Source organism: Trichomonas vaginalis, chromosome V, assembly GCF_026262505.1.
Source record: "Trichomonas vaginalis G3 chromosome V, whole genome shotgun sequence".
Lineage (NCBI taxonomy): Eukaryota > Parabasalia > Trichomonadida > Trichomonadidae > Trichomonas > Trichomonas vaginalis.
The window spans coordinates 25,352,426-25,368,571 of record NC_067207.1 but is presented as its reverse complement, the minus strand read 5'-3'; the positions used below and the strand labels follow the sequence as shown (position 1 = coordinate 25,368,571).

At 34.5% G+C, this 16,146-nt stretch overlaps 6 protein-coding genes and 5 pseudogenes across 11 annotated transcripts, besides 2 other annotated features; 2 read left to right on the top strand and 9 right to left on the bottom strand.

Moving 5' to 3' along the window:
- Positions 1-14,789: part of a mobile genetic element that runs on past the window's edge.
- TVAGG3_0400280 lies at positions 44-905 on the top strand (annotated as a pseudogene). The gene has a single exon. A coding segment is annotated over exon 1 (862 nt).
- Positions 1,041-1,430, bottom strand: TVAGG3_0400270 (uncharacterized protein; the record flags this gene model as incomplete). The annotated part of the gene is made up of 1 exon (XM_051232713.1): positions 1,041-1,430. One exon carries the CDS (start codon positions 1,428-1,430, stop codon positions 1,041-1,043), a length of 390 nt encoding a protein of 129 aa, XP_051102443.1.
- Positions 1,493-2,355, bottom strand: TVAGG3_0400260 (KilA, N-terminal/APSES-type HTH, DNA-binding family; the record flags this gene model as incomplete). Its single annotated transcript, XM_051232712.1, has 1 exon — positions 1,493-2,355. A coding segment is annotated over one exon (863 nt), but the record flags the coding sequence as incomplete, so codon positions are not given.
- Positions 2,444-3,058, bottom strand: TVAGG3_0400250 (organellar and viral DNA polymerase type B; the record flags this gene model as incomplete). The annotated part of the gene is made up of 1 exon (XM_051232711.1): positions 2,444-3,058. One exon carries the CDS (start codon positions 3,056-3,058, stop codon positions 2,444-2,446), a length of 615 nt encoding a protein of 204 aa, XP_051102441.1.
- Positions 4,189-4,820, bottom strand: TVAGG3_0400240 (organellar and viral DNA polymerase type B; the record flags this gene model as incomplete). The annotated part of the gene is made up of 1 exon (XM_051232710.1): positions 4,189-4,820. A coding segment is annotated over one exon (632 nt), but the record flags the coding sequence as incomplete, so codon positions are not given.
- On the bottom strand, positions 5,325-6,186 carry TVAGG3_0400230 (annotated as a pseudogene). Its single transcript has one exon. A coding segment is annotated over exon 1 (862 nt).
- Positions 6,335-7,101, bottom strand: TVAGG3_0400220 (annotated as a pseudogene). The gene has a single exon. A coding segment is annotated over exon 1 (767 nt).
- On the bottom strand, positions 7,874-8,474 carry TVAGG3_0400210 (annotated as a pseudogene). The gene has a single exon. A coding segment is annotated over exon 1 (601 nt).
- Positions 9,740-10,610, top strand: TVAGG3_0400200 (annotated as a pseudogene). The gene has a single exon. A coding segment is annotated over exon 1 (871 nt).
- On the bottom strand, positions 11,486-12,075 carry TVAGG3_0400190 (phage tail repeat-like family; the record flags this gene model as incomplete). The annotated part of the gene is made up of 1 exon (XM_051232709.1): positions 11,486-12,075. A coding segment is annotated over one exon (590 nt), but the record flags the coding sequence as incomplete, so codon positions are not given.
- Positions 12,945-13,187, bottom strand: TVAGG3_0400180 (serine threonine-protein phosphatase family; the record flags this gene model as incomplete). Its single annotated transcript, XM_051232708.1, has 1 exon — positions 12,945-13,187. The coding sequence occupies one exon, from the start codon at positions 13,185-13,187 to the stop codon at positions 12,945-12,947; it is 243 nt and encodes an 80-aa protein (XP_051102438.1).
- Positions 14,790-15,268: 479 nt separating the features above from the next.
- Positions 15,269-16,050: a mobile genetic element.
- Between the last annotated feature and the right edge of the window lie 96 nt (positions 16,051-16,146).

The window sequence follows — 16,146 nt, the reverse complement described above, 5'->3', positions numbered from 1 at the left end:
TTAGAACAAATTCACCTTTCTTGTTTACACTATGTAAGATTTTATGGTCGACAGATGTTTTGCTGTCGAAAAGTTTGTCTCGAATATAGATAGCGAAATCGCTAGACATTTCAAAAAGATAAAAATTTTAATTTTTCTAAAAAATATGTTAGAAAAAAAGTTTGCTGACATTGACAAGAAATTTGAGAATGTTTTAAACAAGAACAAGAGGAAGTTAGAAATGCTCAGAATAAAGCCTAACATGAAAAGTTCTTATTTGCTCAGAATGGTATAACAGGTCTAATTGCACCACCTGGGTCGGGTAAGACTTTCACTTATCTTAAAATGGCTGCACAACAACAAGAACTAGATGAGAAGAACCCATTCTATGAGTTAGTTGTTTATTTGTTCGACTTCTGGTCAATTTGACCAAACCGTCAATTCGTTCAAAGATATTATAAAGAAGTCTAAGTTAGTATGTATAAAGGATACTGAGATGTTAGATTGGATAAAGAAGTACCAAAGAAGAGTTTTGAAGTATAATGCTATAAATGAGTATATAAATTCTAAGTTTAAAGACCCAAATGAGGAAATGCAGAGAATATTAGAGAAGAAACACTTCAGAAACAAACAGAAAGAGATAGAATACATTTCGAAGAAATTGCAATCTTACGATTGGAAGACATACCCTCATAGATGTCTTCTTATCTTAGATGATTTCGCCTCTCATCCTTTGTTAAAGAACAGAGAACAAGATATGTGTCGAATTCTTAAGAAGCTCAGACACTTTAACATCTCAGTCGTAATATGTGTACAGACAGCAAAGAGTTTAAGTAAGGATGTAAAGAGAATACTTACTGACATTATACTTTTCCCCGGATTGTCCGAAGACGATTTCATGGAACTTATGAAAGAGTCCATGGCAGGTAAGTTTGACAGACATGAACTATGGGAGAAGTACAAAGTCATACAAGACCCTCATACTTCTTTCAGAATTCATATCTACGCAAACAAAGTTCAAATTGTAAAAAGTCAAGCTTGAAAAATGTAAGTGTTTAGTCTTAGTAAGTCTGTTGTGGTGCTGGGTCTGTCGGTTCTTCTGGCTTTGGGGCTGTCGGTTGGTGGTACGTCGGACATTCGTTTGTGTCCTGTCGGATGGAAGAACTTTTCCAGTTGTCGGGAAAATATTTTCCTGTCGGAAGGAAAAATTTTTCCTGAAGTTCGACCAAAAAGTTCTCAATTTTCGAAAATTTGAATGGTTTTTGGTCGGACAACTGGAAAAATTTTGCCTGTCGGAAGGAAATTTTTTTCCAGTTGTCGGGAAATTTTTTTCCTGTCGGATGGAAGGACTCGGAATGCCAGATGGAAGGACTCGGAATGTCGGATGGAAGGACTCGGAATGCCAGAAGGATTTGACAAGCCAATTTACCATCTAGAGCTACCTGAGCCATCTGAAGTCAAGCGTAAAAATAAATGGTTCATTTACTCTGCTTGTTTGAAGTTGTCAAAATACTCTGTTATTTTTTCTTTCAGTAGCGGTAAGTCTTCTTTGAAGGTAAGAATTGTACAACCTTTCATATCATAGTGTGTTTGAGGTAACGTATCTTGAACTATTTGTTTCACATCTTCATTTGGAGTCATTGAAATCGGTAAGTTTTCGCGATAGAACCAATTTCTGTCAGATTTGTAAATCTTAGCAAGGTCGTAAAAGCTTTTGTTGTTTCTTCTGACTAAATGCAACATAACCATATCTTTATCTTCTTCATTTTCCATCTCTTCAGTATAAATCATATACTTATAGTTCTTTTCCTTACCTTTTGGTACCGAACGTGGTATTCTTTTCTGAATGCTTTTGTCTTTTGCTTCAAGCTTGTTCTCTAGCTCTTCACGTTCTTGTCTATGAATTTCGTCAAGAAGTCTGTAAATATACCAAGCATAACGAGGTGAAGCCCACATTGCAACAGCATTTACAAGAAGTCTATGTACATAATATCCTCTCAAACCGTTTGGCAATTTTTCACGATTTTCATAGAGTTTTGGCGACTGGGGTTTTTTACCTACTCGCTGTTCTTCACTGTTTTCATAGAGTTTTGGCGACTGCGGTTTTTTACCTACTCGAGTTTTTGCGACTACGAGAAAATCCGTAGTCGAATTTTCAGCTTCATTTAATAGTTCAATAGTGCTTTGGTTCCTAAACCAGTCTTGTGGTTTCTTAGTATCTGGAGCAAAACATGCTGTCAAAATACTTTGCATTTGGTACATATCGTCTTTGACCGAACGAATGAGACGGAGTTGTTTGTTAAACTGAACCCACTCATATTCTTCATTTATAGCTTCATGAACGATAGCAGTTGTTGTGTTCTCTGATGTTGACATATCTGTCTTTATATTCCGGATAAAAAAATAAATAAAAATAAAACTAACTTTATTTTCTGACTTTCACAAAAGACCAAAAATAAACGCTTTACATGTATTTTTCAGCAACTTCGTCAAATAATTTTATAGCTTTATCTATCTCATCTACTTCAAACGTTTCTTTACCTTTCGTGGGAGCACCATACATTTTCTCAAACTTTTCAAGTAGTTCTGTTTCTGCAGCTCTCATATCGTTAACGAACACAACCTTGACTCTATTGACTATACTGTCATATCTTTGAGTTATATTATATGTTCTTCCTATCTTATATCTCTTTGTATTGAAGTCCTTCGGTTTCTGAACGATGTAAAGTAAGCCTTCACTGCAACGTTCCGTATCGAATGAACCATATGTTATGAAGTTATATCCAACAACTGGGTCAATCCATAACAAAACTATTGGTATAAGACTTTTGTCGATGAGATATGCTGCAGTTCCATAGAATCTTACCGATATCATAAGCTCAGGATTTCTTGTCAAAATTTTCTGAGTAGAAGCAGTTCTAACCCAGTCGTGGGATGTTTTCTTTCCAGATAGTGTTAGAATGTCTGACAAAGAATATTTGTTGTATTTCTTTGAGTATCTTACGTTTAAATCACCTATTCTAACCAATTTGGTGTCATTGTCTATCTTTCTAACTGTTTCAAACTCAATGTTTGTCATATATGTTCTTACATACAAGATAAAAAATATTTTTTTAAAAAACTAACTTTATTTTTTCTATCTTGTATAAAAGATATGATTTCAGGGATTTTTTTGACGAAGTGCAAAAGTTCTCTTCGTCAAAAAATAACAGTTATATAATGAAATTTGGTCATTTTTTCACGATTTCAGGGATTTTTAGGCGACCCCGAAAAAAGTCTGGGTCGCAAATTTTTACGATTTTCATGAGTTTTAGGCGACCAGGTTTTTTTCCCTACTCGCAATTTTTACGATTTTCATGTGTTTTATGCAAGACCGAAAAAAGTCTGTCTAGAGAAATTTCACTGTTTTCATAGAGTTTTGGCGACTACGTTTTTTTACGTACTCGCTGTTCTTCATGATTTTCATAGAGTTTTGGCGACTAAGGTTTCTTACGTACTCGCTGTTCTTCACTGTTTCCTCGGGTAGCAATCTTATGCCATTTTACTCAGAATTTTGTTGCTGAATTCAGCAAAAATATATTTTAGGGTAGAAGGTTAGATCTAACCTCTTTTCTAACCTCTTTTCTACCCTCTTGAATTTTCATGATTTCATCGTACATGTTTTGTCAAGACTTCTTCGTACATGTTTTGTCAAGACTTCTTCATCGTAATGAGCGTAAATCAGACAAAAATAATGTTTAGGTGAAGAGGTGAGATCTCACCCGTTTTCTCACCTAATTTTTCACCTCAGTTATTTTATAAGCGTTTTACATGGTAAACGTTATTTTTTAAATTTTGTGAAAACTCAACGGTTTGACACAAGCCCTAAAAATTATTTTACTCAGAATTTTGTTGCTGAATTCAGCAAAAATATATTTTAGGTGAAGAGGTGAGATCTCACCCGTTTTTTCACCTCATTTTTCACCTCAGTTATTTTATAAACGTTTCACATGAATTGTACGATGTATATTTGAAATTCTAAACAATTTTGTGGCTTCTATTTCTTCTGTCAGTACATCGAATGTTTTAACTATGCCGAAAGTTTCTTTATATTTCTTCTTGACGTCAGATAAAAGGAAATCGTCAGCAGTTGGATAGTTTTTGTTCAGAAATTCTAACATGTTCATTTTATCTTCTGCTGGCTTTTCTGCTTCTTTCTTTAAGTCTGCATAGTCGTTTCTCATTCTTTCTATCTCTTTGACGGAGTAGTTATATTTTCTTATTGCTGCTTTACATTTTGAACATTGCGGGTTCATTTTAGCGTTATATTCTGAAACCTTACCTGCTAAAACAACTAAAGCGTCAATTGCTCTCTTCATCTCAAAAGCAGTTGGTTTTATCTGTTCATTCCATACCTTACCTCTTCTATCTTTATCTCTTATCTGCCATACACATTTTGCAGCTAATGAAACAAAGTTGTCGTAGGTCTTAAACTCCACCGATTTATATATGTCAGAAACATTCTTATATACCATATCGCAATCTTTGTCCATAACCTTATGGTTGCAATGAAAACCAAGAAACTCATAGTTAACCTTTCGTATGAACTTCTTTATTTCTACTGAGTCAGTTGCTTTGACTTCAATTTCGTCGAATTCAGGAATAGTGAGCTTTTGTTGTTGGATTTCAGGAAGTTTAGGTAGATGGTCGATGAGGTCCTGCATTTCATAAAGATACTGTTCATTTGTTTCATCTTTCGCACTACAGTCTAAATTACTTGTTAAAAGTTCTTGCTTTATCTTCTGGATTTCTGTTTCGAAAGTATATGAAGAAGGAATGAAGCTTTTCATCTCTACTAACATTGAAGTTGGGTTCATGACTAACGAGTTTGGTGCTGTTGTTGCTAACATGTTCTTACAATAAAAATAAAAAATATTTTTTAAATAAAACTAACTTTATTTTTTCTATCTTAAGGAAATTCATGAAAATTCATGAAAATTCAACGGGTGAGAAAAGAGGTGAGAAAAGAGGTGAGATCTCACCTCTTCACCTAAAATATATTTTTGGTCATTTACGAAGAAGTCTTGACAAAACATTTACGAAGAAGTCTTGAAAATTCAACGGGTGAGAAAAGAGGTGAGAAAAGAGGTGAGATCTCACCTCTTCACCTAAAATATATTTTTGCCGAATTCAGAACAAAATTCAACAGGTGAGAAAAAGTGGTTAGAAAACGTGTTAGATCTAACATGCTAACATAAAAGTATTTTTGTGCTATGTTTTCTGTATAAAATTCATGAAAATTCAACGGGTGAAAAAACAGGTGAGAAAAGAGGTGAGATCTCACCACTTCACCTAAAATATATTTTTCAATACTTTTTCAGCACTTTTCCGTAGTTATATATGAAAGACAATTCGAGATAAAAGTCATAGTACAATGGAATAATATGTTGCACACCATTTGTTGTGAACCAAACTTGAAAGTCAGAGAAACTGTTACTAGGTGGTTCGTAGAATTTAGAAGCAAAGTCATAAAAGTCCTTACCAATACATAGAAAACTATTGTTGCTTGAACTGAAACTTGCATGACACATAACATTTTGAGGGTCAAACACGTTTCTATAAACTGTCAAATCTGCTGGTGGAAGTATAAATTTAAATGGACCATCTGGTGGTAATGGTTCGTTCTGGTTTAGTAACCGAAGAAATTGTGCCCAAGAACGTTTGTCTACTTTCCAAAATAAAAACTCTGTATCTCTTGGAGGGTTAATTTCAATCTTTTGAAATGAAACGGTGGAGTTCATCTTGTCATATTCTAGTTTCAGATAGTATGTTCCATTTAGTAAAGAGTCGTATTTTTCTTGAAATTCCCAATAATATTTGTTCATTTGAGTTTGAAAGTCATTTAGAGTTTTCTCAAGACTTTCGTCTGAACGAACTGTAAAGATTCTCATTTCGGCAAATTTGTCTATTAGACCATCAGAACCTTTATACTGCCCATGAAAATATACTACGAACATAAACGCGTTAGTTCTATTTGAAAACAAAAACTCTTCTAAATCCTATTGCCTTTGCATCTGAAGGACTTTGAAGCCAACGAATTGGATAGTCAAACCTGTATACTCGGGATGAAATTTCTTCATCTGAAATAGTCCTACCAGCATTTGTAAAGATATAGTCTAACGGTTTTGTATCTGCTACTTTTGTTCTTTGTTTTTCAACCTTAAGCATTTAATATATGTAAAAATATATTGTTTTAAAATGGTATGCCATTTCATATTTCTCATCTAACAAACAAGTTTCCCAACGGTCTTCTCCAACAAACTCAGCGTACAGTTCAAATAAAATTTAAAAAATGTAATTTTTTTGAAAAACGTTTTTACTTCATGCAATGTTTTATTTCTGTGCCGTCTTCAAGTATACCCCAATATTTCCTTTTCGATATTACATGAACTTCGGAAAATACCTTATCTAGCTTAAAACAGCCCATCTTTTCACCGACCATTCCCATTTCAATGAGTTTGTTATAGCCTTCTTCGTTCGTCATGAGTGCGTCAATGTTCTCATAGTAAACCACAACTTTCGATTTGACTTCGGAGAAGAATTTGTTGTAGTTGTCAAGTACTGCCTTTGCGAACTGAGGGTAAGACCAATGTTCGACAATAGGTTTTAATGTGGTTACTAAGCCACTTTGACCTTGAGTGAATTCGTACTTCAAAACAAAAGGAGAAAACCTTTCAACAAAGTTGTCGACCTTCTCATAATGTTTACTCTTCATCTCTTGAGGTTTCTTAATGAATATCCCCATGTCGAATTCATAAGCAATTTGAGTGTCATTGCAAGTTTGGGGTTTGAAGCTTTCCTAATATCATACAGTTGTTGTATGACTTTTCCAACTGTATAGTTCCTTCCCGGGAACTCACCATCTTCGTTTGGAATTCCAGTCGGAATATATTGGACAAACCTCATGTATGCAGCGTTAAGGTCGACATAGTATATCTTTTCGTTTGAGTCGAACTTGTCGCAACCAATTGGTCCAGTTTGTGGAAATTCAAGTGAGTCTCTTATCTTCTGAGAAACTTCTCCTGTTATCTCATAAACATCGTCGAAGCAACCTGTTTCATATAAAACCTTCTGACCTAACTCAGAAGCTCTCCAATACAATTTGACGTCAATTGGATGTCTCAATGGAAGTTTGTTTATAGCATCTTGAAGTTCTTGCAACCTCATTGGAAGTTCTTCTGGTTCAGGTTGGTATCCGAACAATCCAACTCCTTGTGGAATTGTGTACTTCTTTTGTACTATAACTTTGTCCGGAACAACTTTTGGTCTTGCTAACAATGAAAAGTTTGTTTCGTCTTTTGGTACAAAAGTTTCTGTCAGCTTGTCATCTGGAATTGGTTCCAACAAACCTTTCTCGAAAAGAATGTTTACAGCTCTGACAATGTTGCACTTGCCTTTTCCGAACAATGGGTTTGTAAGACTTTCGTTCAACATGAAGTGGTTGTGGACAATTACAATCTTCAACCATGGTAAATTGAACTCAACAACATAGTCGTCATGTGAAGAACCTTTAGCTGTAGGTATGTTGACTCGAATATTGACATTTGCCAACGGTGCAATTTTTGCCAATTGACCTCTGAGAATGTACCTTGTCTTCACACATGACTCAAGATACTTCATTTTCTCATCTGTAACAAGACCAGAGTTCCTGAGACATGTAAGAATGCAAGGTTCATTGACAATTGTTTTCAATTGAATTGTAAATTCCATACCTTGTCAAGTCAATGTCAGACTTATTTATGAACGGGAAGTATCCAGCATGTTGTCTGACTGCTTGAGGGTTAGGTTGGTACCATTCGAACTTGACACTTGCAATTCCTTCAATTGCATTCAAAATGTCTGAGTCGGAGTCAACCATTTGTTCTCTCTTTGTAGTCTTGAAAGCGTCAAGAAGCATTGCAGCTGTTGTGACATTGCCATGTGCATAGTAAATGTGACCATCCAAATCTGTTATGGTCAATCTGAGATTGTATCCTTTCTTATTTCCATCTTGTATGGCAGCAAGTACACCCATGAAGCCTTCTTTGTTCTTTCCTTCGTCAAAGTTTACTGTAAAGGTTCGACCAGAAGTAATTTGACTTCTAACTTCACGGTACTTTTCATATGCATATCTTGTTCTTTCCATGGGAGCATGACCATCCTCTGCACTACCTTTTTTCCTTCTCAAAGGATGCAATTGTTCGTCATGTTTTCCAATAGAATCTGGCAAAGCCGTCGTGTCCTTCAACTTGAGGTTCACTAACATCGAAAGGCATGTCCATAAGACGTTCTTCTTCTAACCTCTCTAGTCTGTTTGGATAATTTGCACGTGCTGTTTCCAAATCCATTTCGTAGCGAAGACCAGCCAGTTTGTCATAGACTTTTATGGGTCTTCCCTTCCTATATTTAAAATTCTTCGAAACTCTCCAACCATATCTTTGCAACTCTGCTTTTATTCTAGCAGATTTTCTATCCATTCTATAATGGGGCATTTTTATAAAAATAAAAAAATATTTTTTCTTTACTTTACATAACCGCCTGCTGCCATAAGTCTTTGACGCCAACCCATACCAGCTAATGAAGGTTGACTTGGTTTAGTTTGGAAACTAAACTTTGGTTTGGTTTATCTTCAGTTTTTGGTTTTTTTCTTCTTCTATCGGTTTTTTCGTCACTTTTCGGTTCCTCTGACTTTACCTCACCTGCAGGAACAGTTGTGTCGTCAACATCTTCATAAATATCATATGCCATTTGTTTTTGTTTTCCTTTCAACTTTTTTGTGTTTGTTGTAAAGTTTAGAATATTTCGACTCTAAGTCAATGAGATGTTCTATAATGAACTGTTGGTCAGTGAAGTAAACTTTTCCATCTGTTGTCTCGAAGCTCCTTCAGACTTCAATATTTTATTTGTGAGAGTCTGTTTCTTTTTGAGATACTAGCCGTTCCATTTCTATGAAAAGTGACTTTATAGTTAGGGTTTGTATTTCCAGACCTGGCACTTTCTATTATTGAATTTTTCTCTTCATCTGTAAGTTCTTTGACAGGTTTTGACAATGGTTCTGAACTTTTTGTTTGTGGTGTCAAATCTTACCGTTTCAACTTCTTCGGTCATTTCATCTCAGTAAAAAATTTTAGTTTGGTTTGTTTTCACTGGTTGTTTGTTGTTTTTTAAGTCGGTCTAAAACTTCCTGAGGTATAGGAAGAACTTGACAAACACGTTGTGTAACTGCTGGAAGCCGAACAAATCCATCTTGAACCCATTTGTCTCAATGCTGTATTGTTCATTTCATCTCAGTAAAAAAATTTACATTCCCCACGTTTGAGGCGGTTGAGGTTGGTTATTGTTTACCCACTGTTGTGCATGGTTATATCCTCTGTTAAAGAATCTTTCACCTTGGTCCATATAGTGTCCTGCTTGTTATAGTAGTCATTTGCTTTGTTATAATAGTTTCCTGCTTGTCTTCCTACATTGTCCATCCATCCTTGAACTTTTCCTCTTGTTTCAGGATTTGGAATAAGATTTGTTGCATCTCGTGCTACATCCCAACCTTTCTGTACAGTTTGTATAATAGGTTGTGCTTTCTCTTTAAGTATACCTAATGTACTCAAAATCTTCCTTCCAACTCCAAATACACCTCTGGCTATTGTTCCACACTGCGGGTAAAAATCTGGATGCAACTCCTGCTAATGCGCCAAATAAACCCATTTCTTACAGGGTAAAAATGACGAATCCAAACAAGGACCCTATGTTTCTAAAGCGACAAAGAAAGCACTCATGATAAAAATCTTTAGTTCAACACCAAATGCTTGGTTTATGGATATCTTGGAAAACATTCCGAGGTATAGAGAAGATGGACCTCCATACTGGCTAATATTTGTCGGTCAAAACACAAGATACTGTGAAGCCATACCATTATGGTCAAAAATATTTTAGATGTGAAAAACTGCTTTGACAATATTCGTTGACAAATACCATCCAACAAAACTGACATCTGACTGTGAAAGTTCTTTCAAATCAGATGATGTAAAAAACTATCTGCGTTCAAAAAATGTAAACCAATATTTCATTGTCGACCAAAACCATTCTGCTCTGTGTGTCATTGACGGTTGTATAAAAATGTTAAGAGACTTAAACCAACCACAAGGTGGTGAAGCAAATGAAATGTCATATGACGACAAATATAGACACTTCTCCCAGGCAAAGATGAGACAAGTTTTAAATATTTACAATAGCCGTAAACAAAAAGGTTTGGGAAACCACTCCCCCGAAGAAATGAAAAACAACCCTGACTTAGAGAAAGACTATATATTTAATAATTTAGTCAAAGAGACAAACAAGAAAGAATGCCGGGCTTCAAACTTCAGAAAGGTGACAAAGTAAAAATAGAAATACCTAAACGCGACCCATATGAAAATACTATTGACTATGACAACAATGGGAACCCGACAGGTACTCACATTCGTGTTCGTAAAAATAGAAGAAAGTATACAAGAGAATATTATGAAGTTTTAGGCAAACATGGCAAAATGTACACACTGCAAGCAGAAGATAAAACTACTATTGTCAGACCTCGTTTCAAACTTGTCAAAGTTCAAGGTGGTATACTTTCAAAGACAGTTCCTAACAAATATAAGACAACTCCTGACGAATATGCTAAAAAGTTGAAAATGACGACTAAGCATTTCTATACCATGCGTAAACTGTCATGTAAGGTGGCATGTAGTCTTTACTTTGTCCCGTTGTTTGCGTATATCCTGAAACGCGATGTGTATGGTTTCCATCTCCCTGAGTGTCACCCCAGAAACAATTTATAGCAAACTGAACGTCGTCTTTAACATCATATCCTTTACCTTTTTTCATTGCTGACCAATCCCAAAATTTATGCTTATGCCAACCTGCTTGAGATGTACTTAAATCTATGTAGTGACTATGTGCAGGTAAATTTTCACCTGAAATCGTTTTACTTCCACCTGTTTCCTTTGAAGAGTTTGCACAATACAAAAACCTGTCGACTATTTGAGTCCAAGTTCCAAAACCAAGTACTACTTCTGGTCTGTAGAGTTCATTGACGTATAAATAGAGCCTATAGGATACAATGTTTGAAGTATTTCTGTCTTTAATGTTTGAAGCTCTGTTTTGTTCTGCTTTCTTGTCATATAAATCTTGAGCAGTGAATTTAATATTATGTTCATCCTTCATGACATAAACTCTTTACATCTAATGTTTTTCATCGTCGTTATGTCGTCATCCGATGTTAAACCTTGTGGAAAGTTAGGAGGTTTACAATATAATGCATCCCCACCAGTTTCTTCAACCGTTCCTTCAATACTTTCTATAGCAACAGTTGTAAAACTTGTATGTGTATGAGTCTTATCTGCTTTCTTCTCTAACTCATCGTTAACATAAGTTTTATCGCTTTAAGGTCTAAACATCCTGAAACCCATCCTGTATCGGCTTTAGTTTTAAAATCTTTGTTGTCCGTTCATGGTACCATTCAACCCTTTCTATAATTTCTTTATCTTTTTCATCCACATATTCCTTATCCGCCTTCTTCTCTAACGCACTAGCCACACAGTCCTTATCCGCTTTATTTTCAAGGCTAACGTTTAAGTCTGTTATTTCAGATATAGAATGTGTATGAGTCTTTTTAGAATATTCTTTGTCAGCTCTTGTCACTTCACTTGACATTTTATTGTCAACATATGTTTTGTCCGCTAGTTCAGGATGAGTATGTTCTTTCGTTGCATATGTTGCATCTGCTCTGTCATGTTCTTCTTGAACTTTTTCAATGACATATTCTTTGTCAGCTTTGTTGTCAACATCCGTTTTCAAAAGAAGTTCATTTATAGGTTTCTCGTTTAAAGTTCCTTTTGTTGGATTTATACAGACAGTATGGTTCTTATTGTCTTGAAACAGAAACTCATCTGTCATTGGGTTTAATGTCAGTTTTAAGTTTCCTTCTTTCAATGACTCAGATATCTTAGAATAGTTTGAAAAATTTGTTGTGTTCTTATTTAGAGCTTGCATAATGAGTTGTCGGTTGTGTTGTATTTCTCTCATGGAAGCAATATCTTTCGACATTTTTATTCTAGATAAAATATGCTTCCAATAGAAAAAGAAAATTCAAGAGTTGCTACACTAAACCATTAGATGAACTTTTTACTAATGTCGGTCAAAAGTTTGAGACAGAGACCGTAAAGATGAAGGCTATCGTTTTGACTACCCATTAAGATGGCTAAGAGACCCATCTGTCACAAAAGCTATTGGCTTTCGTAGAATGAAGTTCATTTCAGAAGCCATACATGGTTTCCCATTTACGGTCGGTTTTGAAGTTCGATACTATAACAAAGAAAAACGTATGTATGAGAAATTTGAACAGGGAAAACTTTTACAAGTTAGTTTGCTTGTAAACTTAGAAACAACTCTTCAAGCTTTTCAAGAAAAAATAAACGATATCTATATCGAATATGCAAACCAGTATAACATTGACGAAGGAGAGTACCATCTCGATATTATATATGACAGGAAAAAATGCAACTGTTAAAATCAATAAAATAGAAGACCTTGGAGAAAACGTTTATATTTCTACAAAATATAACAACTTGGCATGGTATAGATTTATGAGGATGTTAAATCAGCCTGCAGCATATCCAGTACACCCAGACTTTTATGAAGTCGAAAACCCTAATGGAACATATGAAAATGTTTTCGACCCAGATGCTATTATTGTTCATGCTTCATTTTCTGGTGCGCAAAACTCTTTCTTATGCTTGGCAAATGACTTTTACGAAAAACTACAAAGTTATACGAACCACCAAGTGGAAGTATTTCAGACTTTCAAGTATGGTTTACTACAGATGGAAGAAAAAGAATAATTCCATTATACCATGCGTTTTACTTAGAACTTAGTTTCATATACAACTACTATCGAACGGTAAAAATATAATTTTTTAATACGGTTGAGGTGTTGGATTTGGTTGCCAACTAGACTGTGGTGCAGGTTCAGGCTGTTGTATAACAGGAGCTTGTTCTTCTGGTTCAGGGTCTTTAGGTATAATACCAACGAACTGACCTACTCTTTTACCAATATTTTTGACTCCGTTCCAAATTCCTCTTCCTACGGTTTTTATTCCATTCCATATACCTCTTCCAACATTTCGAAAGAAGTTTCCAATACTACTGAAGAAACCCATTTTACTATATGTAAAAATCTAATGTCGCCTAGTCTCTTACGTTTCCTGTTGAGTTCCATAGCATTCTTTAACTGGAGCTCATACATTCTGTTTCTCCTCTGGTAGAAAACATATTCTGGGTCAACTCCTGTGTTCGCGTCATCTGCATAAAGTTGTTTATATCCCACTTCAGGGTTTGTATAAAACTCTTTCCATCTCATATTTGCATACCATGGTGGCAAACCTAACGCAGCGTCATTTGACATGGCAGTTTGCATTTGTACATCTGTTGGCACTTGACCATAGTTTGCCATTGCAGTTTGTATTCTAACTTCATTTGGAATATTCTCTGGGTTTGGTTGTCCAGGTTGCTGTGCATTCGCTAAGTTCTGTGCGTCCATTTAATATTAGATAAAAAATATCTCTTACGAGTAATATACTGAACATTTGCAGGCATTGGTTCATCTTCATATTCTCTGTACTTTTCTGCCACGTCAAATAAATAAATGACACAATGGAAAAAACCTAAAAACAAGTAGTCCTATTTCAAACCACATTTACTTACTAATAAAATTTCTTTATTGTGACACTTTCTCCAGTTTATAGGACCTCTCTCATATTCTATCTTGTCATATATAAACTCATAGTCATGTATGTCCTCTAACCATCTCATAACGGTTTCCAAACCACTTTTATCGGATGTAAAGTAAAAGCATGGATGGTTATGTATAACGTCTAAAGTTTCTAAAGAGTCTCTCAAAGTCCAGTCTACTTGGTATTTGAAAATCCCATGTGTTATAGAACGGCGGGTCCACTATAAAGAAAACATTTTCCTTGTCTTTATATTTTTCATACAACTCTGTCCAATGACATCTCACAAACTCTATACCCTCAATATATTTTTCTATGTCCTCTTTGAAAACATTTGTTATAGTTAAGATATAAAACTTTTGACATAAGTGTTTCAATGTCATGAACTCTTATAGAACCACTATATAATAGTCTAGCAGATATACTATCCCAGTCTATATATTCTGCTTTTTTCAAAAACCTCTCTCACAATATTTTTCTTATCTAATGTATACGTTCCATCTTACCTATAGGTATCTTTTTCTTTTAACTCTTTCAATATATTGTTTGTGTCTGGAATATGTTTGAGACGGTCCATATAGTTTGTCGAAGTCATTGCATATAATCTTTGAGTCTGGGAATATTTATATGGCACAAATGGATATATAGAAACTTCCACCGAAACAAATCTACAAATGTTAGACCATTCGGTAGTTTCTTAAGTTCTCTCAATATAATATCTTTACATCTACTCTTATTTCCAAAGAACGGTAACGGTGGTTTTGTAAAATTCATTTATATATAATAATAAAAATGTTTTTTCCTGAAAAGTGACAGAAAAGTGACAAAACATGAAAACATATATAATTTGTGAAAAGCTCCTGGAAGACCCGTATATAAGAACTTCATTTATACTAAACATCTTCAGGGCTAGAAGGGGCGCAGCCCCTGGAAGCCCTCTGAATATAAACTTCATTTATACTAATCATCTTCAGGGCTAGAAGGCACGAAGTGCCTGGAAGCCCCAATACCTTTTTTTTTTTTTTTTTTTTTAGTTACCAATTGATGAGTATATAATGCTGCAATGATATCTTCCCATCTCAAAAATAAAGGAGAATGAATAATGACTCCCGTTTGTTACTATAAAAAATCTGCCAGCTAAAAAAACAGTTATTTTGTCTCATTACTCATCAGATTTATTCGTTTTTCTTGACATTATCATCAAGGGTCCATCAATATATAATGACATATGGATGTGTATATACAGGAATTATAGTTCAATTTTCATGGCTAAAAATAAATGACAAGAAGTAGAATGTCAGATTATTTCAAAATTTCTGACATACATAATTAATGTGAAATTTTTAAAATTATATATTGAACTGGAATTTTCGAATGAATAAATAAACTCAATCATTAAATTTGACACAGATAATAAGTAGTCATTCAGATTTGCATCTATTATTTTTAGTTATTAAATCAAATTGAGCATTTTTTATTTGAACTGACATTGGGCAAAGAACTTTCAATTTGGCAAACCCAAATTTTAGCTAAAAGTGACAGGGAAAAAAACGTTTAGTATTAAAAAAAAGACCGATGAGAGCTTCGTTCGAAATATAGAGGGAACTGAGAATGCGCAACCATTCTCAGGGAATATTGAATGCTATTCCCGTTCCCTCTGTATGGAAAATTGAGGTTTTCAAAGGGAGTTAAAATAATATCAAATTTATACTAATTTACTTCAAAATACAAAAGTATTTGACAGCTAAAATTAGTTACTTTAGCAAGCCTATCAATACCCTTTTACGATTATTGCTACTTTTTCGAAATAAAAGTAAAAAACAAATTTATACTAATTTACTTCAAAATACAAAAGTATTTGACAGCTAAAATTAGTTACTTTAGCAAGCCTATCAATACCCTTTTACGATTATTGCTACTTTTTCGAAATAAAATAAATTTATTATCAAAAACCTTTTTTTTCTTAGTAAAAATAAACGAAATTTTTTACCTTATGAACTTTTGATGGAAATATGCAAATTTAAAATAATAAAGAAAGCCGCGAGCGAAGCGATCGGCTTAGTTCGAAGATTTTGATTCAAATCTTTGCTGATCTGTAATTCGCGGAAGCCGCGAGCGAATCGAGCGGCTTAGGTCTAAGATTTTGATTCAAATCTTTGCTTATATTCCTTAAATTTTTTATGAAACTCGCAACAGTTCCATAAAAAATTTTAAATTCTAAACTGTCGAAATTACCGATCGGTAATCACACCCTTCACGGGTGTGTCACTTTTAGCTAAAATTACCCCTACTCCTTTCAATTTTATAGCTTTTTTATTTTTTATTTTTTCACAAAAAATTGAGAGGATCATCTTGACATTATACAAGGTGATTATAACTATAGAAAATC